The 25,559-nt window shown below is 41.2% G+C and overlaps 1 protein-coding gene across 3 annotated transcripts; it reads left to right on the top strand.

The window, feature by feature from the left end:
• The first annotated feature begins 1,451 nt into the window (after positions 1–1,451).
• Positions 1,452–24,068, top strand: LOC139657629 (polycomb protein SCMH1-like). Of its 3 annotated transcripts, none has more exons than XM_071535527.1 (17): positions 1,452–1,515; positions 2,157–2,287; positions 3,803–3,874; positions 4,212–4,292; positions 4,634–4,704; positions 4,940–5,174; positions 5,781–5,869; positions 6,158–6,401; positions 11,921–12,165; positions 12,615–12,809; positions 13,948–14,074; positions 15,043–15,243; positions 18,051–18,218; positions 19,936–20,061; positions 21,014–21,142; positions 22,732–22,865; positions 23,209–24,068. In XM_071535527.1, the coding sequence occupies exons 3-17, from the start codon at positions 3,850–3,852 to the stop codon at positions 23,326–23,328; spliced, it is 2,190 nt and encodes a 729-aa protein (XP_071391628.1). In that variant the 5' UTR covers positions 1,452–1,515; positions 2,157–2,287; positions 3,803–3,849; the 3' UTR covers positions 23,329–24,068. The 3 variants fall into 3 exon arrangements, with proteins under 3 accessions (XP_071391628.1, XP_071391629.1, XP_071391627.1); XM_071535528.1 differs by having other exon boundaries at positions 6,155–6,401; positions 12,618–12,809; XM_071535526.1 differs by having other exon boundaries at positions 6,155–6,401.
• The last annotated feature ends 1,491 nt before the right edge of the window (positions 24,069–25,559 follow it).

The following is a 25,559-nucleotide window of genomic DNA, read 5'->3' as shown; positions in this document are numbered from 1 at the left end:
TGGCCTCTCTGCAAGTCTCAGTGTATGAACATCTGAATAAGTCAAATGAAAAATAAAATATATTTCCATAGCTTGGTTTCATATACCTGGAATGTGCTACATTTCTCTTTAATACATGTCTACTATGCCATCAGACAACATAGATTACAAGATTATTCCATTAATACGACCTATTTAAATATTACAGATTTGTGTATAGAGATGTGACTTCTTCTCAAATGCAAAACCTGCAGACATATCCAGGCTGATTTTCAGGTGTAATAGCAGGTCAGTCTGTTCTAAGTATGTCTTCAATTATGGATAAAACCTCAGTGTTTTGTCCTTGTTTTAGAGGTCCTTGTTTTATGGTAAAACCATGCCATTATATTTCCACATATCCATGTCATTCAATCTTTTTAGGTCCAGATTTTTAAATGTTTATACCATTGAAGCTGACCCTCATGAAAAAGAACTATAGTGCTCCTATAATACATTTTAGGATACAATGAAAAATATAGCAAAAGTATAAACCATACATAATCAGGTCCATATCCATCAGTAGGGATCTTACAGTGAAACCATAGGAGATAAAGCAATATGGTAACACTTTATTTGGATAGTCCAACGTTGATACTAACGAACCATCAGGTGACAAAATGTTTACTGAACTCCTAATTTTACCGGCATTGTTTTTCATTTTAAACAAACTTCCACTGCGGTGGACAATAAAGTTCTATTCTATACTATTTGTTCCTATTTTCTGCATCTCTATCATACATTCTATGCAACCATAACCCTAAACTTAACCCTAACCCTAACCTTAACCCTATGTAACCCTAACCCTAACCTTAACAACCTAACGCTATGTAACCCTAACCCTAAACTTACCCCTAAACCTGACCTCATTTTTAATCTTAAACTCAACCCTAGAATTAACCCTGACCAAGACATGGACTATCTATACACTATTTTTCACACTAATGCATCATCTTCAGAGTTTTGAGTGATACATTACAGTCACTTGATAGTAAATGGATCAGCATTGGACTATCCAAAAAATAAAGTGTAACCAAAAATACCCTAATGTACGAGAAAGTCACTATAAACTCACCACTGAGTACCACAGACACACTATAAATCCCTACAGGAATATTATGGTGAAAACAGGAGATTAAAAAAAAAAAAACCCCAAACAAACAGAAAATCCATTTATGTCACTGTATCCTCACTGCTGAGTACCACATACACTCTGTAAGTCCTCATAGGAATATTAGAGATTTTTCCTTAGGGGTCATTTGGAAAAATAAACACAATATTTTGATATATTGGCTAATTTCACCTGCTTGAACGATACGTTATTTCGGCCACCAGGGGTCATTGGTTTCCTCTTTCTCCATCGTCTAGCTTGCCCGCCTGTCTGTCTGCCCAACAAGCAATGTTGGCAAAACACCCCCCTCCTCATCGTGTAAGGGGAAAAAAAATGGCGGACAACCACTAAATCTACATCAGAAACAAACACACACATTACAAAGCAAGGTAAACATCCTCGGATATACTGAGCAACATCTCCTTTTACGCACGACTTAAGTGTTGACCCCACGCTATCACTGGCTAACTTTGGTGTGCTGGTACGCTCCCATTTTGCTAATGCTAATATTTATAATCAGGTCAACGAGCTAGCTAGCCACCTAGCATGCTAGGTTAGCATCAGGGCAGTGGGCATGTCTGGTTAGCTGTGTATAGCATAGCAGGCTGGATGTGGTGTCTGCAAGGCTACACTGGATGCATGCCTGTTTTGTTTTCATTTTTAGCCCGTATCTATTTTATTAATAGCCTCGGGGTGACTTTAAGTTTACTGTTAACTCGGGAGTACCGTTATACTCTCAATTAGCAAAAATGTTAAATGAGCATCTAGCGTTCATGCAAATGTAGCACAGGCTAGGGCGAGGGGGGGGGGTCCCGTGTGTGTGTTGGCTTTGTGTTTTGAATGGAGCTCAACACATTTCGGCAATGCGGGACATGGTGTTTTGGCTATAAATGGCAACGTAGCTTCTTATTCAGATGTCAGGCAAGCCGCAGTAGCCGGACAGTGAGTTTTCAACACACGATAGCAACAGGAGGAGGAAGGTGTAGCTGCTGAGCTCTCTAATGCCAGTCCTGTCACTTCACTTTCCCAGACGGAAAAAGAGGGAGTGGGTCGCTTTAATTTGGACGCCATCCCCCTTGGCGGAAGAAAAAGGCGCACTTCTATTGAAAAGAAAATCAACTGGAGAAGAGAAACGTCTCTAAACTGTTATGAAGTTTTAAGGTATGTTTGTATGAATATCACTCCCGCTGTTTTATGGGTCCGTTGTCATCGCTGTTTTACTCATTGGTCTATAAGCTAAATTATTTAAGCGCTCGTATACAAAGTTAGCCGGGATAATTGTATCTGCGTAATCAAAGATGTGGCAGAAAGTTTAAGTGCGGCTGGTTGACATGTTTCGATGCTAAAATCAGATGGATGGATTTGTTTACGTTTTCACGCTTGAAAGCACGGGGATGTTGAAGTTAAAACACAGGTGTCTATAGTTGTGTGAAGATCCTATATTATTGTAATATCAGCCCAAATTCATGTTATTTGAAATCAGTGTGCTTCTAGAAAACGCCAGGTTGGATAGTGTGTACCAGCTGACCTGGGAAACAGTGATTTAAAGCACTTGTTTATATCAGTTTGACCTGCTGACCTGTGTGTTGTGTCTGGTTGGTAATGTTAGTGAACCCACGTTTTGGGTTACAGGGGTCACTGAGCCTCAAAGATTGTCGACTTCCTCTAGTCTACACATATGGCCACTCTTTGACTACAAGCCATTTAGCAAACGATCCTCATGGTTATTTATTACATAATGATCACTCACGGACCTTTTAATTAGGAGGCAATAAGTTTAATTTATTAGAGGTTTATTGCATGTTGTTATTATATTGCCCATTCAGTTCCACTCCTTTGCATCCGCTTATTGAGTAAATACTGTATGTCCAAGAGGGGTGATGATAATAATAATTTATTTATTTTGTAATTCACTTTTCATTTAAAACAGATAGCCTATTTAAAGTGATGGAACAAATACAATTAAAATCAGCCGAAATATGCAATACATTTTAGGCATTTAGCTGATGCTCTTACCCAGAGAGACTTCGGACACTTTGACAGGACACTTGGCTGTTTCCAGGATCCAACCTGTGACTTTCTGGTTATGGGATGGTCACTCTAACCCCGAGGCCACCCTGCCACCACTCAGTCATCCCACAGTCAGTCAGGCAGTTAATTTGCTGTAACTTGTAGTGTGTTTGGGTGACTGACTGGGGCAAGCTGACATCTAGGGCAAACTCTTTGTTGTACTCTCCTGTCGTCTGCCTCCCACAACGACCCCCTGCCTGCCCCGAGCCAAGGACAGGAGGCCTGTTAGCTAACAAGCTAACAAGGCCAGCTCTCCAGACAGCCTTTATAACACTGCAATGCAACACACAACTGGTAGCCTAACCATGAGCCTATGTGCGTCATTAGTTATGAAGCCAGTCTTTAGTTATATGAAGCAAGTCTTTAGTTATATGAAGTGAGTCTTTAGTTATATGAAGTGAGTCTTTAGTTATATGAACTGTGAATTTGAATTTGGATAAGAAAGAGAGATCGATAGGTAGCTATTTTATTAATCTCAGCGGGAAATTCAATTGTCACAGCAGCAACAAACCTCAGAGTCATAATAAACATTTATTTTTTTTCACATGGTCCAACACAACTGTAACATTGCCACTGTTTTCTGTCTTTTTCTCTAACTGTCTTTAGAGTGGAGGCCACTGTTGTGTCGTGAACTTGGTCAGTATTGTTAGAGCATGAGGAAGCCGGTGCCACAGAAAGGTAAAACTGGATTACGTCATTCATAGTATGATAACATCAGATATTGCTAAATTGATATGATAATATCAAATATTTGCATTTTCGGTGCTAGCTCAGCAGGTTAAGCCAGTATTATGACAAACTTAGTTTAAGGTCATTATCACTTTTTTTTTTTCACATTATTACAAATCACTGGCTTTTGTCAGTGTAGGTGGTATTCATGTTTTATCTTGTAAAAGCCCACTGATCCCAGAGAATGTTTGGAACAGGGATGGTGTTTGAGATGTATTGCAGGACAGTGACTGATGAGAAATCCAGCTGTAGACGAGAGCTAATAGTGTCTCTTTTTCTCCTCTAGCTATTGAGTGGAAAGATGCCAGAAGGATCAAGCATGCCCGGAGTGGACGGCCCTCCCGGGTGCCTTCACAATACCAAGGAGGTACAGCAAATAATCCACTAAAGGCAGTGATATATGGGGCAACTTTCTGGGCAGCTCAGATGTGGAACAATGCCCAAGGAGTTGCCTCAGCATTGTTTCATTACCTTAAAGGAGAATTTTGCCAAAAGAAGGCGGTAATAGATTTTTGACTCCATGTCTCATGTTGGTGCCTTTTTTATGGGTGCAAAAAGCATTACGTGGTGTATCATATGTAAAACTCAGCTTACAAATTAGAAAAACCACCTTAAAAGTTCGAAGTTCTGTTCCTGAGGAAAAACATCTGTCTTAAAATGATTGTTATATGATTTGAAGTTTGTTGTGCTCTTGTTGTTCTCCTGCAGGGCCTTTCAGTTGGGAGAAATACCTGAAAGAGACGGGTGCCTCCGCTGCACCTGCCTCCTGCTTCAGACAGGTGAGTGAGATTATTAGATCCTCAGAGAATCTCCACATTTCACTTTCTTTATCCAAGCTATGTGTAAACCTGTATCATTCGATTGCATCCATCCCTTGAGGATTTGGCAATACCTCTGCAATGATGCAGAGTGCTTATCTTTAGCGCTTAATTTTTCTAGGTCCAGATGGTTTTATTGTTTTTATTTTTATCCCTAACTCTTCCACCGACAATTGCCTATCCTCGACCCCCCTAGAGCGCCACGCCTCCGGTGAACGAGTTCAAGGCGGGCATGAAGCTGGAGGCCCAGGACCCGCGGAACACCACCTCCACCTGCATCGCCACAGTGGTGGGCCTGACAGGCTCGCGGCTGCGCCTGCGCCTGGACGGCTCCGACAACAAGAACGACTTCTGGCGCCTGGTGGACTCTTCTGAGATCCAGCCCATCGGCAACTGTGAGAAGAACGGAGGCATGCTGCAGCCCCCACTAGGTGAGCGCACACACAAACACAAAACATATGGGCTTTTATAAACAGACTTTAACATTCTCATTCCATACGTTTGCATGTAGAAAACGATGGGCAAAGGTTTTTCTAATGAGCTCAGAATATCTCCTCATCTTTTTCTTAGTTTTTCAGCGTTTTTCATTTTGTCCACTAGGTGTCAGTGATTGACAGCAAAGACCCTAGAGTTTGATACTAATGGCTATAAATAACTTGCTGACACAACTAAGAAAGCTTCCTACCCAGGTTATTTCAGTCTTGACTGCCCATGGGAAAAAGCACAGGAGCACTTTGTATTCTGCACATTTAGGCCGGATATAATCAGACTGTTGCCACAAACAGGCTAATGTTTCGCTGGTGAGCTTTCTTTAAAACCTATATCCTATTTGACCTAAAAGTGCATACTACAGTGCTCCTGTCTTTTTTCGTAGGCAGTCAATAATGAAGTGTTCTAGATAGTTTTCTCCATGATTTGTTTGGTGAGGAGCAGCTACTCCTCTTCATGTCTAAAGCATTGCAGAAGTTCACTCGGTTCATCACACGGCCCTTAGATGTTAGAACCAGTGTATTTACGACAACTGTCCTCTGCTTCAGGTTTCCGTCTCAACGCGTCCTCCTGGCCCATGTTCCTTCTGAAGACACTCAACGGGGCTGAGATGGCACCATCTCGCATCTTTCACAAGGTACCTGTACAAGGCTCACAAGCTCAACATGCACACACACCTGCAAACTTGTTGCTATCCATCTATATCAGCGCAGGAATCTAGCGTTTCCGTTCACTGGTCACAGACGCTTTTGGCGTTTTACCTGTCAAACCTTTTACCTGTTTTTTAGACCTCCCCAAATATTGTTAATAAGCAAACTGTAGCAACAATTTACCAGCATTTAGCAGGGTTTAGTGTACCACCCTGATATACATACATGCACAAAGACATATTCACTCATTCCTCTCCCTCCCTGTTCCCCAGCAGGAGCCTCCCGCCCCGGAGCAGAACTCCTTCCAGGTGGGCATGAAGCTGGAGGCGGTGGACCGTAAGAATCCCCACTTCATCTGCCCGGCCACAGTGGGTGCACTGCGCGGCGTGGAGGTGCTGGTCACCTTCGACGGCTGGCGGGGGGCCTTCGACTACTACTGCCGCTACGACTCGCGCGACATCTTCCCAGTGGGCTGGTGCGCCCTCACCGGGGACAACCTGCAGCCGCCCGGCACCAAAGGTGTGGACCGAGGGGGTGGGAGGTTCTGAGTATCTGGGATAAGGCTGTCACTTTTTTGACAGACAGTATTCTTTTCTACATCTCCTGACAGAAGTTTGATGGTGGAAAAACTGATTTGTCTGACTCTGCATTTTCTCAGTCTACCTCACTGATGGAGCGTGAGAGCCTTTTGCACAGTTCCTTGTCTGATTTTGTCTTTATAATAACAAAGACATGACCAAATAGCTTTCTTTGAAACAAATCCAATGCACAGCCAGTTGATTTATATTTTCAACCAGCATGGTGATGGTGAAAGAGAGCGCATTGCTTAACTGCAACGTTTGGTGGTATTCTTTTGTTAGTTTGGCTTTTAGATCCAAGAACTGTTGCGGGAAAGCAACTTGTTCCCCACAGTAATGCAGCAGATTGCAGCAACATGCCTTGTAAGAGTTTTATTACTATGTTTTCATGGAATTGGTGACTTGGTTGTTACATTATGGTTTGCAGTGGGATTTACTTTGTCTGGCTGGAGGCATCATATCAGCAACAGTTAATCAAGCCATCAACATGTGAGTTTATATGTCATTTTTAACACTGGTAGTTTCAAATAAACTCGGGATAGCACTTTCCTTTGAACTGCGCTTTGCGAAAGTGACATTTCTAATATCCAGCAGCAATACTGATCTAGGCTTATGAGTTGTTTAAGTTGAGGTGGCATTCCTGTGGTTTTGCCTGTCTTCTGAAGGAGTGCATTTCTGACACACCCCAGCTATTAACTGTACTATTTGATACGTTGTTTGTTTTTTGCATTGGTATTCCATTCGTAGCAAACAAGGAGTTTACAGCCACTCCTACTTAAAGTGAGCAGCTGTTCAGATGTTGTAGCCATGGAACTGATTCAGTATGAGAGAGGAGAACCAAGCCACCAGAGTTATGCGTTTGGAAAATAAAAGTGTAAAGGAAGAAGGGGATAAGAGGGTTATCGGCCACAAGGTCAACTGTACTCATCTGTCAGATTCCTCCATTTGTGTTGGTAGAGGACAGGATGTGAAGGAGGGGAAAAAGAAAGGAGGGAAAGGGGAGGGAGGGAGGACACGTCTTTGTAGCCAGTTAGTGTTTTATGAGAGCTTGGCGCTCACCCAGTTGGCGCAGTCGGGGGGCATGAGGCGGTTGAAATGAGCTAGGGTGCCCCTCCGCAGGCCTCTTGTTGGCACCCTGGCAAAAAGGCGCTGATTAGACACCCAAGAGAGAGTTGAGTAAGAGAGCCAGGGTGAAGGGAAGAGAAAAGAGAGACATATGCCGTGAAAGGCGGACTGTTTACACTGTCAGTGGAGGGTGGGAGGAGAGAAGAGGAGAAGGGAGGAAAGGAAGAGAAAGGAGGAGCAACGTAGAGGAAGAGTGGGAGAGCGGGACAGGGCAGGAGGAGAGGGTGAAGGAGAGGACAGCTGTACAGAGAACCAGACGCGTTCGACTTTCCTCTGGGGAAGAGAGGTGAGTAGAAATGAATGAAAAGGTAGAAAATGCACTCTGAAGGATATAGATTAAAAACTCATGAGAAGTTATCTTCCTGTAATATGAAGCCGGCTGTAGTAGTTGTGGTGAACTCGATGAACTTGGTGCACTCAGGGGAAATGGAAAAACAAGAGGTTGGTTGTTGCGCGTTTCTTTGCCCGTGTTTACGAGTGTTTCCATTGATCAACATGTAGCCTAAAGCTGTTTACACCTTTCAGACACATTATCCAGGAATCATCCAAGGTGTTAAGGATCAATCATGTGTCTTTTTATTCTTATTTAGACTCTCACTGGCTCACCCATTAAAAGTACCAATTGCCTCCAGACTAAGCTTTGCATTGATTTGTGTGCCCATGTGAAAGTGTGCTTAATAAGTACAGAGTATTTAGGGCCACAAGCCCCACAGGCCAAGACATGTGTTAATGGATGTGGCCGCTCCTCTCGTAAATCTGCCTGGGGTTGATCCAGGACAAATACCACTGCAGTTTAGTCTATACACTGTGTGTGTGTGTGTGTGTGTGTGTGTGTGTGTGTGTGTGTGTAGGCTCGCAGGTGCATGTGAAGCCAGCTTTGTTGGCTAAACTGTAGTTCTTTTTTTTCTCTGTGGCTGTTTTTTATGCCTTGTATATAAAGGCTATTGTGTCCTTGCACCACGGTTGCGTATGTTTGCACACATTCACATAGTGATGCAAGCTATGTCTGGTTGTTTTTATGTATTTAATATGCACCCACTGTGCATGAAAGTGTATGTGTGCACGTTCCCATAGTGATGGTTAGTATTCATGTGCATTTGAAATGTTACCCCTCAAGAAAGGAAGGGTGTGCACCCATGGGTGGGAGGTTTAGAGATAAATCTGAACACCGTCTCACAGCTGTCAGCAGCTCGCTTCTTTATTAGGCGTCGTTCTTCAGGTTCTTATGGTGTTTACACATGTATTCTTTTTATTCAAGCCAACAAGGACTTGTAAGTGGACCAAAAGAAATGTATCTTTCATTTGCACTGTCCCCCTCTTTTAAAACGAAGCTTAGGTTTTTTCATTCATTTCATGTCTGATAACCTTTCAGTCTATGTTCCATCCACTCTTCAGTCTTTGTTCATAACTCAGCCTTTTTATGGCTGTTATGGATCACATCGCCTCTTGCCCTGAAAAGGAGCATTTTAGGAGTTATTTTTAAAAATGACAATGATTTAAAAATAATTTCAAAGGTTAAATGAGATTCATATTCATAATTATTGTAGAATTTGATCAGGCTTACCATGGAATGAAGGTAATTGACTACTCATGATTTACTAATTTACTCACGACTCACTTTCAGACATGATTTCTCCTGGTTTGCATGTTAATCATTTAATCAATAAGTAGTTTCCCTGAGCAAACCAGACCTGTGTCCAGTAGCAAATAATTAGCAAACAAATCTCAGAGTTCTAATTTGCTTGGGAGTACCACATTAATCAGATTTGTCACACTGGATAACAAAGTGCCAGAAGGTTTGGACAACCTAACTAGAGCATTTGAAAGTCAATTTGAAAGTTAATATAATTATTTTCTGTGATTTACAGCTGACTTGACAGTATCAAAATTGTCTTGAACAGGTAAACCTGCCCCAACTGATACTCCAATGAGGTTAAAACAAATAATTATCTGCAGCTACACCTTTATTTTCTTCTTTCTCCAGGCAACCTAGCGTAGACCTAGGAGCACGGAACTAGTAGTGTATAATGGTATATCATGATTTTAGTTTCCACAGTTCATAATTATACAATATTGGCAATATTGAAACATTTGTTAGAATGTCAGTGATATTTGAAAATAGTCAGGATGTTAATATAAGATGCCAAAAGTGTAATAATTACATTCCTCATTCCTCCCTTGTGATCACAGTATCTAGTAAAAAATAATTAGTATTATAATTTTAGACATTATTGTGCAGCCTTACTGATAACATATTCTCATTCACAATGTGCTAATGACCTGCACCACAAGGCAGGCTGAAAAATGAATCACACTCTGACCACCGCACAGCAAAGTCTAAATTCATGTAGTGTGAGGTGTGAGTCTGAGGTGTGAACTGTGGAATGTTCATTTATGTACCAAAAAAAAAACTACCATCTAAACCCTGTGAGTTCACTTAAAAGGTTGAAATTAACCAAGTGAGCAGTCTTATGGAGCGTGCCCTACTTGATGTAACTGATACAACTTGAGTATCTGTCTTGCCCTCTCTTGCTCTCTCACCCTCTTTGCTTCTCTCAGCGGCTCTCTCGCTGTTAAACACAGTACAGCTCGAGAGATGTAGTGTGTTCTGTCGAGGCTGTGGGTTTGCCAGTGAGAGTGGCTTGTAGCTGAGGAGAGGAAGGAAGTGGGAGAGAGAAACGCTGGTTTACTGCTGAGAACGTGTGACCCTCTCTGCTGCTGAACTGTCTCTGGGTTGCACTGGCTTAAGAAGCACAAGCTCAGCAGTTATGAAAGGTCTGTATTCAGTCATTCAACGGGATTGATCAATTTTAAATCTTGTGATAGTGAAGTGATCATCATTTCTTTATCAGCACTTGGGGGAAAAAAGTCTTTTTTTGGGGAAGGGGGTTTGGGGAGAAGAAAATTAGATGTTTGTGTTTGGGATCAGAGGTGGAACTTAAGGATTTTGGGAACTTGCCCACTAGGCTAGTAGTGAAATTAATATTAGCCCAGACAAATTATTACTAGCCCAGTATAGATAATGTAATAATCAAGTTTAACGAGGCAGATCATGCTGATGAAATTATGCACAATGTATAAAATTCACAAGCTTGTGTTCTTTTTTTATTCTTACTATATTGTATTATTATTAACTCAGTATAAGTAATGTAATGTTCAAGTTTAACAATGTAAATCATGCTTCAAAGTTATATACATACAAACATTAATGAAAAAATCACAAGTTTCTCGTGTATTATTTCATTTGGTTTTTGTTTCTTTCTTTTTCTTTTTTTTTGGATGAGGTGTGTTCATTGTGCTGCTGGTGTTGTTTACATTAGCTAGCTACTTCTGTCAGTGAGCTAAAGCCTGCCTGTGGCCTCAGCTTTGAGCTTTGGCGCTATGGCAACAGTGCAGAGTTCTGACAGGCGGGCTGAGGCGGTGAGGAGCCCTTGGATTTTAAGGTGGAACCAAAGAAATGGAACACAGGTAACTGACTGAGAAGCACTCAGTGGGAACGTTTCTATGACACCTTAACTAAATGTTGGTACAGTCATGCATGGGAATCCTCGGTCTCCCTTTTCTGGACTCCCGCTCCCAAAATCACCCTTGGGCGAATGGATGGGCTTAATTTCATGCCCTGCAGGGATATGCGTGGTTTGAATATTCTAAAAAACTTTTATCAACATACAACCCTTCCCATTAAAAAAATATATATATTTGCTCCAGTCAGTACAGTTGCTTTGTGTTTTTGGTTTGTTTTTTTGCAGTTGTGTAGCCATACCATTTAACAAGGTGACAGTGGGTGAGTGAGAGTGTGTGCACGCGCATGCATGTTTTCCCCTTGTACAAGTTCTCCTTCTCTCTCTCACTCTTCCTCTCCATTTATTCTTATCTGATGAGTCACAAACAGTGAGTAACACATGAGTGAGTGTGTGTGTAACACAAGCTGCCGCTTTGTTCTCTGCAGCCGAATCCAAACTGGGTCATTGTGGCCTTCACAAGAGTGTTATGTCTCATGTCATGCCTGTTATGCGACCTCTGGTTGGTTCAGTCGCTTTTGAATGAACCAATAGTTGTTATTCCTGGCCTTGCTCCTAGGTTAAGACTGGTCAGGCATGCATTACCAAGCAGTCATTTTTAGTATATTATGCAAGTTTAGTTTGGTTGTTTTATATGATGGGTTTCAGAATTTACTGGATTAATTCTATCAGACTGCCACAATAGTAATGCCAATCTTGCTAGGTTTCCCTTATACCTCAACTTATTTTATTTGATCTTTTTTCTCACCGTGCCACTGCCTCTTACCCATCTCCCCTTTTCTTCTTCATCCATCAATCTGTCTTGCTCTTGCAGTAGTGTTGCCTAAGAGCCTTGGGGCCTTGACAGACGGGAGTGTGGAGAACCCAGCCATGCACCCCACCCCCACGGTGGGCAGACCTCCAGGTCAGAGAGGACGTAAGCCAGGCCGCAGGAAAACCAAGCTAACGGGGCCCTGGAGCCAGAAGGGCTCAGCGGTGGGACCGCAGAGCACGCAGCCAGGCAAAGGCCTGGAGCCCATCAAGATCCCCAAGAAACGAGGGCCCAAGCCTGGCAGCAAGGTAGGCATGACAGGCTTAGACTTACTGTCAAGGATGGATGTTGCTGTTGGTTGCAGTTGTTCACACTTTACCTCCCTCAAGCATTCACTTATCTATGACCTCATCTTTACATGTAGTTTCTCCTGCCATGTTTTACAATCAAGTAGCATAAGTTAGAATTTGCAGGCAACGCACTCTCAAAAACGGAATGATTATTTCTGAGACCGTGATACACAGGGCAACTCTTTGGGCAACTTTGACGGGAAACAATGCTTAAGGAAATGTCTTAGCATTGCAACCTCAGTTTGATGTTTATCTGGGAACATTTTAACATTTGACTGTATGTCTCACTTCAATCTACATTGCCGCAAAATGAACCATATTTTGCCTGTTTACCGTATGCTATCACTGCCCCAAGAGTTTGCCTCACTTGACTCTTCTCCCTCCTTGTCTCCACTGCTCTTTGTTAGCAGCTGGGCTGGGCCAAGAGAGCTGGCTGGCTGGAGGGAGGCATGGCCGGCCCAGGACGGCCAGTGACGGGCCCAGGGCGACCCAAAGGCAGACTGCCTGCCAACTGGGCACAGAGGATGGCTCTGCAGCAAGCCCAGAACCAGGCAGAACCCATCAAGATCCCAAAGAAAAGGGGGCCAAAGCCTGGCAGCAAGGTAACAATCCAACGCATTCACATACAGCGATGCCTGCTTTACTAATATACAACACATCAGCATTTAGCTACATGAGGAGTGCAGGTGTAAAATGCAAAAAAAGAAGAATACATCACTGATTAACATTTTAGTACTCCAGAGTTCGACAATAGGTTTGTCCAACGGCCCAGAGCCATTGACACTAACTTGGGCCAGTTGATTGGTTAGTAACTGTCCCAATTCGGCTAGTGCCAAAAAATGTTGTGGTCTTATTATTTCACCCCCAGTGATAAGCCTGTTATCTTCATCTCTCTGCTCTGCCACCGGCCCACTCTTCTCTCTGTTGTGCTTTTTCTGACTAATCAGGTTGGGCACCACCACAAAGTTAATTGTGGTGGTGCCGCAGTTGGTACTTCAAATTACAAAGCAAAAAGAAAAAGGCTGTTTCTTTCATCATGGACGCAGTGTCCTTCCTGGCATTGAAAATGATGAATGAATACCGTACCATTTGTCGGAGAGTTTAGGCGTATTGAGCTCATCGACATTGACAATTACCACAAACACACTGGTTGGCCACGTGAAGAGCTGGCAGCACCTAGCCTGTATGCTGGCAAAGCAGGTAGCTGACAACCCCTCATCAGGTCCCATTAAAGTATTGGCAAGACAGATGAATGGAGAGACTTACCAGCCTCATGAATTTCCCTTCTGGTCTTTGTGTTGTTTTTCCATGTTACTACTACTACATTTACAGAAAGGCTTCTATCAGTTAGTTATCATGGCTCAACCATGAATACAATACTCTAAGTGCAACAAGGGACAATTTATATGTTAAAAATCAGACATTTTACATTTTTTTCCCCCTATCAATCCATGATTTACTTTTTAGTTTATTTGTCAGTCATTTTGATACTATGTATTATGAACCATTAATATCATGCATTGTATAGTAATAGATTATTTTATGAAAAAGTGTCTTGATATTTGCCTGCTGGGCCCTTGAAAACATACTAGGGTAAGAAATATCGGCCTGAGTGGGTGAATGGAAAAAACATTGAACCCTGTATTACATGCATGCTCACACCAAACGTGTTGACTGTAATGAACCAGTAAATGACAAATGTTATAATATTTGTGAATGTGTGTTTGTGTGTGTATCCAGAGAAAACCGCGGGTGGTCCCTAACCCAGTGCCCACGTCGCCCACCAGCAGCACCCCAGAGCCTGACACCAGCACTGTGCCCCTGGACAACGCCACCATCCCCAACTCTGCACTACAGGCTCCCACAGGTACCTGGCATCCACAGGACTGGACATGCATGACATCATTATCGATGGACTGTGCTATCTGGGATGTTTCGTGAAAAGTATAGGGCCTAGTACTAACATAACGAAGAGGGTGCTATATGGCACGTAGTCTATCCTTTCTGGAATTTGTTTACAGTCGTAATCAACACTGTGTGTGTGTTTGTCTGTGTTTATGTGTGTTTACTGACTATTGAGCAACTGTTAAGGTTGCTCAATAGGTTTTGTACAATTTCGTGGTTAGGTTTACACATCCAGGTTGAGACACCTCACTCTTCTACATACCAGTGTGCCCACAAAACATCAAGGTTTAGAAAATGCATTTCCACATACACATTCTTCATCTGTTCTATATTGAGCAGCATCTACTTAATAAAAAAAAGTATAATTTGGTATTATTGAGAAAATTTTACTTGAGCTCTGACTCTTATGTGCTCCTGCAAATTTTCACACAGCTCCCATAGTTGTCTTTTTGTATATAAATAAAACTCGAACAAAACTTTAGTCACTATTAGTTTGCATGGACTAAGATATTGGGATGGATGGTTATACACACATATTTTTATGATGGTAAGACACCACATACTCATACACACTTATAATAAAGCGTATTGTTGTATAAGCAGTGCATGTATTGTGTGTGTTTAGACAGATGGATGGATATCATATATAGTGCCATTATAAAAAGCTATGTTTTCTAAATGTTCAGTAACTATTGTTAACTAACAAGCTAAGCACACTGATGTTACTGTGTTCTCCATATAAGTGATTATAGTGCCATGAGACTAAACACAATCTGTACTTCTTGAATCTTAAAATGGCTTTAAACCATGTTAAACCTCTATAATATTTGAATCTTAAGTAAACGGTAATTTGATTTATTGTATGACATAAATCATCAAAATTTGTGTTTGCTGCTGATCGCCTCCTGATTATGTTGTTCTATCCTCCAGTATGTGTGTACCTGAACAAGTACGGCAAGGTTGGACCCCATTTGGACCAGCGGCGTATCCAGCAGCTGCCGGACCACTTCGGACCGGGCCGGGCCTCCTCGGTGCTGCAGCAGTGTGTCCAGGCCTGTGTGGACTGCGCCCACAACCAGAGCACCGTCTTCTCCTGCCTCAAGTCTGGCCACGGCGGAGAGGTCATCTCAGGTAGGGATTACACTCTGACTTCAATGGGGAGACGTTGACATGTTTTAGTTATTTTTTCCAGTCCTTGTGCATTGTATTTTGATATTCAAAGCCATTAGATCATCATTTGAAGGTTTTATTTTCTTTCCAGGATTTGAGATTTTAACTTCCCTTCGTCTCACCGTTTTTCTTTCCTTCATTCTTTTTTTCCGATTGTTTAATATTGAGCTGATCACAGGCCTGCATTCAATTATGTTCATTCAGAGCAGAATGTGCTGGTGTTGTCACAATGCCAAAATTTTGACTTCAGTGCTGAAACCAGCCAAAGTATCACAGTTTTGATACTGAAATGATACCACAGTGCCACCTGGAGCATTATTTTCTGGTCTTGTCTGATAAAACCTTTACCAAGGATGAGGATTTTTCATTTATGTGTGTGAGTTCTGTCTTAAATGTGACCTGAAACACTACCAAATAGAGTACCGGATCTGGGAAAAAAAAATACAAATATATATATAGCCACAAGCGGCGATTGCGGGGTCCAAGCACAATTTGATAAGACAGACAGATAGACAAAACATTACAGAAGGTAGAAAGACACACACAAAAACTGACATGTTGTGAAGATCAGACATGCAGTCTAACACCGGCTTTTGTGGCCCGTGACTTCTGTCAAGTTAATGTTTTCATTGCAATCACATTGCTGGAGTTATTCACAACGGCCAAACGTTCTATTATTTGTCCTTAATGACTAATGACTTTGGAAAGGACAAGTCTGGATTTGAACCCCCGAACCTTCCACATGAAAGGCCGATGCTTTACCTACTGAGCCAAACGCCTGTTATAGGTTTAGTGAGGAGAAACTAACTAAAGGGAGAAGTAGTGTGATACTGCAACCTGTGATTGACAAACTGACAGTGCTAATCACTTTATAGAACATTGGCACATGGGCCAGAAAACTGCTGCTGCACTACTCTCTATGGGTTGAAACGTCTGGCTACACCCCAATCAGTGATGCCAATCAGGTATTTTGCCATTGACAGATGATGTCAAACACCTGCTTTGAGTTTTCTGCACTGTGTGATTTAGTGTTGATTTACTTTTCATGAAACTTCAAAATGGTCAAAGTCCATCAGGGACTTGAACTCACAACCTTGTGGTCCAAAGACCTGAGCTTTACCACTCTGCCAACTTCCGCTTTGGTGTACCACAGTGGGGAAACAAAACAAAGGGGCAAGTGATAGGTCACAGGTGCTAGTCCAACCCATATTGAAAGCCTCAGAAAGAATATTATAACTGTAGTAGCGCACCACATTAATCAATTTACACATGGCTTTACAGACATCATCTTGACAGTCCAGACATCACTTGTATTTAGTTTGACTAGTGCAGTGCCCGTTCACGCCGCTGCTGCACAGAGCGCTGTTCACTTGTTTATTCAAAGTTTATTAATATTTAACGTGTCGCGTGTCCAAATTGCACCAAATCCGACACTGCACTTCCTTTGGTCCCCAGCAATACACCTGCCAAGTGTGAAGTCGATCAGACGAACGGTTCTCGAGATATGCGACGGACAAACAGACAGACAGATTCCTTGCTTTATAGTATGATGAAGATTGATCAAACTATCTTGAACATATCACATTGTCAATTTATCAAACTATTTGCAGCTACACATTTCCATCTACTGTGCGCTCAGTTTTCAAGATATCATTATAATTTTTGGGCTGTTTACTAATTAAGGTATGGCGATTTCAAAAATCATGTTGTTTGTTTCCTGTATGGAAAAAAATATACAGTTTAGGAGGACAACACTGTGGGATCACAGTCAGTTTTTGCTATAAACAGAGGGGGGCGATTTCAGAATCGGGGGTAGGTACCAGTGTACGAAAGATTTATCTCACTTCAGCCGACATGTCCTGAATTTCAGCTCTCTAGGACATACAGCTGATTTTTAATGAATTCTTGAAGTTGTGACTTTAATACCAATGAAGATTTGGTTATTATGCAATAGGCCACGCCCACTTTCATCAATAATGACCAAATTTCATGGATCGACTTGGACATCATCCTAGAACCTGTGTAAAAATTTTCATAAAACTCTATACAGTCAATTATGAGATATGCTCTTTTTGCATTTGTAGCTTGCTTTTGTGGGTGTGTTCACGCAACACTTCTCAACATGTGTTTCAAATTTTGGCTTGATTAGATGAATGGTTAATGAGTTATGGCCTATTTAGTGTTATGGCGTGTTTCGTTAAAAGTTTATTGGTCGATAAAAGCCAAACCATTTGACCTATCAATAACCTTTATACAACTTTGAAACTCACATGACACACCAAGTTTCACGTGAATTGGATGAATTGAAAGTGATGTATGGGTTGGACTCGGCACATTCCAAAGAATCTGGAAACACAAGAATTTTCAGTCTATGACGCGGTTCAGAAGTTATTGGCCAAAACGTAAAGTTGCTTGTTATAGTGCCACCATCTGGCCAGTGTGCATGGGCTGCCTTGCCTGAGTAGTGGTGCGCCGTAGGAGCCCACCTGCCAAATATGGCTGCTGTAGGACTTACGGTTTCTGAGCTGCAGACACTTTTAGCGGAGAAAAAGAAAGAAAGAAAGAAGCAGAATGATTTCAGCAAATACAATAGGGTTCCAGCACTATGTGGTTGGACCCCTAAAAAAAAACGCTAACCCCTAACCCTAACCCCGGGAAACGCAGTTCTTTTTCATCACTGGTACAATAGAATGTACACTTACTCCATGAGCAACCTGTGATCTTCTGTCTGACCTTTGCCCTTTGCCCTCTGTGTGTCTCCCCTCCAGCCTACTTCGACCAGCAGCAGCACACCCTGACCCTGCCCACAGTCAGCAGCGTCACCTACGTCCTCCGCTTCCTGGAGAAACTCTGCCACAACCTCCACTGCGACCCTCTGTTTGGCAGCCAGCCTGTAGCCAGAGGGGGCCTGCACTACGACAGCCACACATACACAGGTCAGTGTGTTTTTCGTACAGAGCGCGTTTACATGCACAGTGACATTCTGATATTATTCGGGATACTGAGATATTCTGTTTTGTGCATGTAAATGTCATATTGCATTTACGATAGCCAGGATGAGCTCATATCCTTATTTTTAGAAACCCAAATATGATAGCTGGGCTATGCCGATTGTGAGCTGAGATAATGAGGCGTGTAAACTATTTTTGAAAATTGTATTGTGCTAAAAACCCAGATTCTCTACATTTTCCACATATTAGTTTGTTTTTGGGGTGGCTTTGTGCCTCAAATATACAGACACGCACATATGCATGAGAAGAATATAAGAATAAAATAAAATACTGCCACACAACACACTGGATTCAGATTCTACTCTGTCTCACAGGACCTAATGAGACTGCTTTTGTTTATATTGCCATTTTTACTATGTCAACAACATCAATGTTGGTCCATTTTTATTTTTTTATTTTTAGGCATATATATATATTTTATCAGATAATAACCTCCCTGCAGCAATGGGAAATTATCTGTCTACCTAATTTATGTGGAGATGTTGGCAGTACACTCCCAAGCTGCAAATCTTATGTTATGCTCAGGGGAGGTGCACCATGAGCCTCCCCTGTGTATATGTAAAGTATGTGTTTTATGCTGCCCTACAAAGGCAAACATTAATAACTACTTTTTTTATGTTTATAAACTTCAAAGGTCAAGACTAGGATTTAGATTTCATGTCAAGAAGAATTATACTCATAAATTTGAGTTCTCAAGCCGTGTACTAACATACAGTCAGCCGGCTACTGTTTTTTGGGTCATAAGTTATAATTTTTCCAGTTTTGTAAAATATGTCCCATTGTTGTGATGCCTTTTTGTGAATACTGTTGTTCATTCCCCTCGAAGAAGTCGATGCACGGCCGTGGATGCACTCATGAGCAGTCCACAGTAGTAGTAACATTATCCATAAACTGCTGGCTTGCAAGCCCATATAACAATAATAATAAACTTTATTTGTATAGCATCTTTCTTAACAGTGTTACAAAGTGCCACACAAAGCAAGTACGAAATACAGCCGTAAGACAGAATAAAATAACACAAAAAAGGATGATAAAAAAAAGTAAAATATATTAGGAAGAGATATAAAAGAGGACGTAAAATCAGTAGTAAAAGGAATCCATAGGCTATCCAGTCAGACGGGTTCGAGCGAGTCAGTTTTGTTTTCCAAGAGTGCTGAATTAGAGTATTGTGTCATCGAGCATGTTTGATAAGAGGGGCTGCTGGTTTGGTTTAGCTGAAAAGAGAGAAAGAGTGTGAGTGTGAATGTATGTACAGACAGAGTGAGAGAGATGAAGGAGTCAGAAGGGCAGAGAGCTATAAAATTAAGCAGTTAAGCGGTTGAGTGTGTGTTCTTGCTGATGCTATTCCAGTTCTCTGAAATACTAAATAATTAATGATGGGTAGTTGTAATTAAAAAAAGAAAAACGTGACACTATATAAAATATTCTACGGGTATTTGTTGACAATGTCTGTTTTGACAGTGTTTGTTTTGAGAACTTTTTTCCATTCAGCTGGGAACTCCATGACCAAAAGGAGAACTGTGCATAAATGCTGCTAGACGATATACAGTCCAGCCCACTCCACTTCCCTCTGGCTTTGTAGGGCAGTATAGTCATCAGCTGTATCAACTGGTTTTCTTTTCTCCATTTGTGTCGGCTTTAGAGAGGAGAGGTTTTGGGGATGGTCTGACGACGGGCCCGGGCCGAGGCACCAAGCGGTTCCTCCAGGACTCCTACAACAGCCCCCTGCCCCACAAACTGGCCAAAACCCACCGGCACTCCACTGATGGTATGGTACCGTTGTGTTTTCTGGGTGAACTTTTGTGTGGAATGAATGGACAGACTTGTTGAGTAATAAACCCTAACCCCAAATAGTTTTCTGGTGACATTTGCTTGATCTTTGCTCTCCATTAAAACCATAAAAACTAAAGGATCAAATGTGCGCTCGCTTAGGCTAACGTATGGCAATACCGTACCTTGCCATACCCAATTGACACCCATCTTTTGTGCACTGCTGGGTCTATGTATGTGTGAGGTATTCTGCACAGGGCTAATAGAAATGTGTTCTGTTCAATTGGCTTAGCATTTCTCTGTCCCTCGACTGATAAGACTGTGATAAGAGAATGGAAACAAGACTTGGATCAAATAATGTCACTGATTAAATGAGTCTTCCACTTTATTGTGTATTGTATTTATTCAAGATCAGTGGTTCTCAGCTCTTTTATTACTGCGGCACATTTATGTGAGACACTTAATCCTAATAATTGACTGCTCAGAATTGTCCAATAAAGTCTAGTATAATCATATAACAGGAGATAGTAAAATATAAGGAGCTGTTGGCCCAGGAGCAAATGGCATTAAGTCCTGGGGCAGGGGGGTTAATCATTTAATCATAGTCCAATTTCCTTAGATTTTAATTAAGTTAATGGAATATTTGAAGAGATTTGTTCCAAAAGGAAATGTCCCCTGTTTAAAAAAGTGATGTACCCTTTTGCAAAATGACAGAACACACACATAAATTATCGTATGTTTTTTTTAAAGGTTAGTCACATCACTGTGAAATATGTCAACGTTTACCAGAGTTGCATTATTTTTGTATTGCGTCTTCACATTTTGGATTCTTATCTTTTTAGATGTACTATGCTGTGTTTCACTAGGCTGCTGACCCCATTTTGTCTTTGAGGAAGTATCTGTCTGTCTGTTAACCTGACCGCTGAACCTTCTCTCCACGTTGCTCCCAGGTGAGTCCTTCATGGAGAACGGTGTTGGAGGGTCAGAGCACTTAAAGAAGAGCCCCCTCTCCCCCAACTCCACGGGACAGACGCCCGGCATGAGGTCGCCCTCCAAGCTGCTGCATCACAACTCTACAGGTAGGCGGAGACACTGATGCATCAAAACATTGGAACTAGCGACAAAGGTTGCACAGCACTTCAATACGACCAGTGTTATGGTTGTAACCCTTATAATACCTGTGACACCAAAGATTTGAAAGTATCGTAGTAGCAAATGTAGGGTTCAATTGATATGGGTTTTTATGTCCATTATGTTTTCGGGTTGTCCGTCCGTCCGTCCCATTCTTGTGAAGGCGATATCTCAGGAACGCCTTGAGGGAATTTCTTCAAATTTGGCAGAAACGTCCACTTGGACTCAAGGATGAACTGATTAGAATTTGGTGGTCAAAGGTCAAGGTCACTGTGACCTCACAAAAGAAGAATTTGGCCATAACTCAAGAATTCATATGCTAATTATGACAAAATTTCACACAAATGTCTAATAGGATAGAATTATGAAGTGATGACAGTTTATATCCAAAAGTTCAAAGGTCAACTGTGACATCATAATGTTTTGCTTACCACTGTAGCTGAGGAAACGATCTTGGGTCATTCTACAAAGTGCTGTCACTTGCTTTTGCAGACACCAAAGTCCTTTAAGTTGACCTAATAATCACATTAATTATATATGTTCAATAAATAAAGACTGTCCTTGCAGTGATAAAACAAAGTTTATTGGCAGAGGCATACAACCGCGAGGCGGTTATTTCTAGTTTTAAATGTAATAAAATCAATTCTAAAATCAATTGGAAGCCAGTGTAGTTTGGATAAAATGGGAGTTACATGATCTCTCCTCTTACTCATATAAGATTAAATAAAGGTGAAATATATGCTGTTTCTTGTTTAAGGCTAATACCAATATTTATTGATTGAAACTGCCGATAGCTGATATTTTGTGCCGATATTCTGTATATTTTGTATGTTCTGTATATTTCAGTGTTAGAATTCAGTGTTTCCCCTGGAGTTTTAATCATTGCAGGGTGGAAAATCCTCTGAAGCAACATGTAGATCATGTGAGACTAAAACTCTCCGTTGAAACCGAGACTAATGGAATTCTTTTAGGTCAGTTAGCAGGTTTCATTGCAGATTTTACCATCTGCCACCTCTGAACCTGTTGCGTAAAATCATATCCTCACCTCTATTATATCAACGGCTGACAACAGCTGACAACACTGACCAGCTGATATCCAATTTGCACTGAAAGGCCAAAATCAAACCAATATATCAGTCTAATTGTACGTATGTAAACTCATAGTCCACACAGGAAAATGATTTGTGTTTGTAGCATTAATAAGAAAAACAGGCATCCCAAGAATCAAAAGGTTTGACAAGACACCGTTGTTATATAGCTTGCCAGTTTGTGCCATCAGCCTGCTTCTATACCTAGGACAGTACCAACCTTTGAAAGTTAATCAAAAAGTAGTATTTTTCAGTGTGGTAATGTTATACTACATGGTATTCTGGTGCTTTGTCCGGTATTGCATCCTTGGGGGAAATTGTGATAACAAACTTTGTAGAGTTCTTTATTTGCTCTTCTGTTTTAGGCAAATGAAATGCCTGCTAAATGACTGTCCTTATGGATTTATAATTAAGTTGTTTTATTCTGAGTGCCTGTACTCTTTTCCCAGGCTCAGGCAGTTTCCGGGAGAGTCCCAGACCCAGCGGTCAGGACCCCAACCTGTGGACAGTAGAGGATGTTATGCAGTATATCAGAGACATCGACCCAGTACTGGCTCCACATGCTGACCTTTTCAGAAAACATGTATGTATTCACTCATAATGTTGAAGGGTTTTGTTCCAACATGACACCATTTGAACAATACGACACCTATTCTTAAATAATAGTGGCATTGGTATGGATATGTAATCTTTATATTCTACATCATAAAATATAAACACTCTTTTGGAATGGATTTGTGAGTCTACATATTACGAGTGTTCTTAGGGGATCTGTGCTGAGCGGATCATTTCAATTACTTGACACCTCAACTTTCATTTAATAAACTTTATTTAGCACTTTTATTCACAGGTTTTGCACAGTTGAACTTGGTGGACAGTGCTGAGTAACACGATTATTTTCTCAAATCTCCCTCCCTCTGTTACAGGAGATTGATGGGAAAGCCCTCTTGTTGCTGCGGAGCGACATGATGATGAAATACATGGGCTTGAAGCTCGGCCCCGCCCTCAAACTCACCTTCCACATTGACAAGCTCAAACGCCCTTAAGGGCAAACCACCCTCCGCCTTCTGAAGGACTGAATTCCAACCCACCTCCCCATTCCCACATTCAGTATATCATGCACTGCATATTGGACGTATACTGACCATTACATGTAGCAACCTTCATCAGACTACCATATCTGGTATTATATACCCCTATCCCGGCCTCATCCAATGAGGAATGTTTATTTTGTGTGGCACAATCCAGCCCTAAGGCAGCATGGGATATGCAGGATCACCCACTTCTCGTCTGTCAACATCTGTTTTGCATTTCAGTATGACTTGAAGAGTCAGACGTGGCCATTTTAACTGTTAAAGGCTATTTTTGGCCTGCTTTTATTATGTTACATTTACTCTGTACATTTCATATTTTGTACCCCATGAAAATATGGACTTGCATTTTTGCCTTTTTCAGCGTTTTGTGTTGGATATGCTAAAAAAAAGGAAGTTAAAAACACTAAGTTCATCCCAATAGTTGGGATTGCTTCTGATTGACGTCTCGGTTTGAGGCATGGTTTTGCAATGATGACATAATTAACTATAGGGGAAAAAAAACATGTTTTATGAAAGAAAAAAACATTTATTCAGAAAATACTGCCATGATAAAATCGGTTTCTTTTATCTTGTTCTGGATGTTGTTTACAATGCCTTGTCTCGTCTTTGTTGTTATTTGTACTTTTTTAATTTTTTATACTATATTATTAGAGTTCCTACATTGAGAGCGCTATCATACTCAACATTGTTCAATAAATATATAATAACTCAACTATGTGTTTTCTTTTAATTTTACTTATTTACTATGAAATTAGCCATTCACCATCTTCTCAATATTTTAAAGCCACAATCTAATCTAGTCTACTCTGTTTACACTGTATCGTCCCATGACTGGTTTTGTTTACATAGTGATTTATTGGATTTTGGACATAATTTTCTCTCTGAAATTTGTCTGACCTCTTCATACAAAGATTGACACTACGCCACATGTAAATGTGAGTTTGACATGTATTTTGAGACCGTAAAAGATGTGATAACTTTTTTTTTTCTTTTGTTACAGTGGGTTAAGAAAGTTAGCTAGTCACTTTTAAAACATGCACGAATATATCCCAAATTTAGATTGTCTATTAAATTGCTTATTTAATTAAAGAGAGGGGTTTTATTGTATTGAATTACCAGCCTTTGAAACATTGTGTGTACAAAACTGTGATCTTTTCACTTACAGAAGTTGGCCAACAGAGGGCAGCACAGCCCTATTCAGCTTTCTGCAGCCATGTCTCCTTGCTGCTTCTCCTTGGGCCTCACTGACATGCTCTGCCATGGGAGGCCATATCTCCATCTGGTAGACTCAGCAAGATCAGTCATGTTTTTACACCATGTGAAGACGACTTCAGATGGTTGTTATTGTATTGTTCTGCACCGTAATCATCTTTTTATTTCTTTCCAGTATTTGAAGGGGCCTCTCGTTCCATGTTGGTTAATTTGTGATTCTATGAACCTATTGTTGTTGCATTTCCAGTAGACGCTGCTGTCACTTTGCTTAGTCAGTACACAAGTGAGCTATTTGGCCCGTGGGCGAGAATTGCAGTAACCATGTAAATACTTAGGAATAAAAGGACGCAGCATACAATACTGTAAATATAACCACATCCTCAGTGAAAACAGGAAATCGTATCAGAGGGTTGAAATCACTGACCAAACCCACTGATGGCACCTGATATGGCGGTGTATGAACGTGTCTACGTGTGTGTGAGAGCATATGCATGCACACATCTAATTTGTGCAATGAGTGTGTGTACATGTGTATGCTATGCTCAGGCCCATGAGTGATGGCTGTGTTTGTTGATGTCTAATAGTAGCCAAGGTGTTATTCATGCAGCCAGTGCTATTTATAGAAGTAACAGCTCCTTGTGCTGCATGTTGTGTTTGCAGAGGACGTGAAGTGAGTTTCACTTTAGCTCCAAACTCCTGACCTCGCAGAGTCAAACACTACAGTGTGATTTTTATTAGGTACCACTCTTTGCTTTGCTGATACCGGATGGCCAGCAGAGAGGGATTTTTTTTTTTTTAGATCTGCAGTGTTAAGATGATTATGAAACGCCTCTGGTTGGGTTTCCTGAAAGCACTTTATCTTTTTTGCTCTGACATACAGTGGTCTTGCTGTTGTCTTTATGCTAAGGTGCTTTTGGGAAATCCTGCCCTTGATATTTACCAACAATACTGGGTATTGCACCTAAGTCATC

The sequence above is a fragment of the Centroberyx affinis genome, unplaced genomic scaffold (assembly GCF_046629955.1).
Source record: "Centroberyx affinis isolate AG114_WGS23_722 - 3 ecotype Tasmania unplaced genomic scaffold, CSIRO-AGI_Caff_v1 ptg002726l_1, whole genome shotgun sequence".
Taxonomy (NCBI): domain Eukaryota; kingdom Metazoa; phylum Chordata; class Actinopteri; order Beryciformes; family Berycidae; genus Centroberyx; species Centroberyx affinis.
The sequence above is the reverse complement of the archived record's forward strand: the minus strand, read 5'-3'. Positions and strand labels throughout refer to the sequence as shown.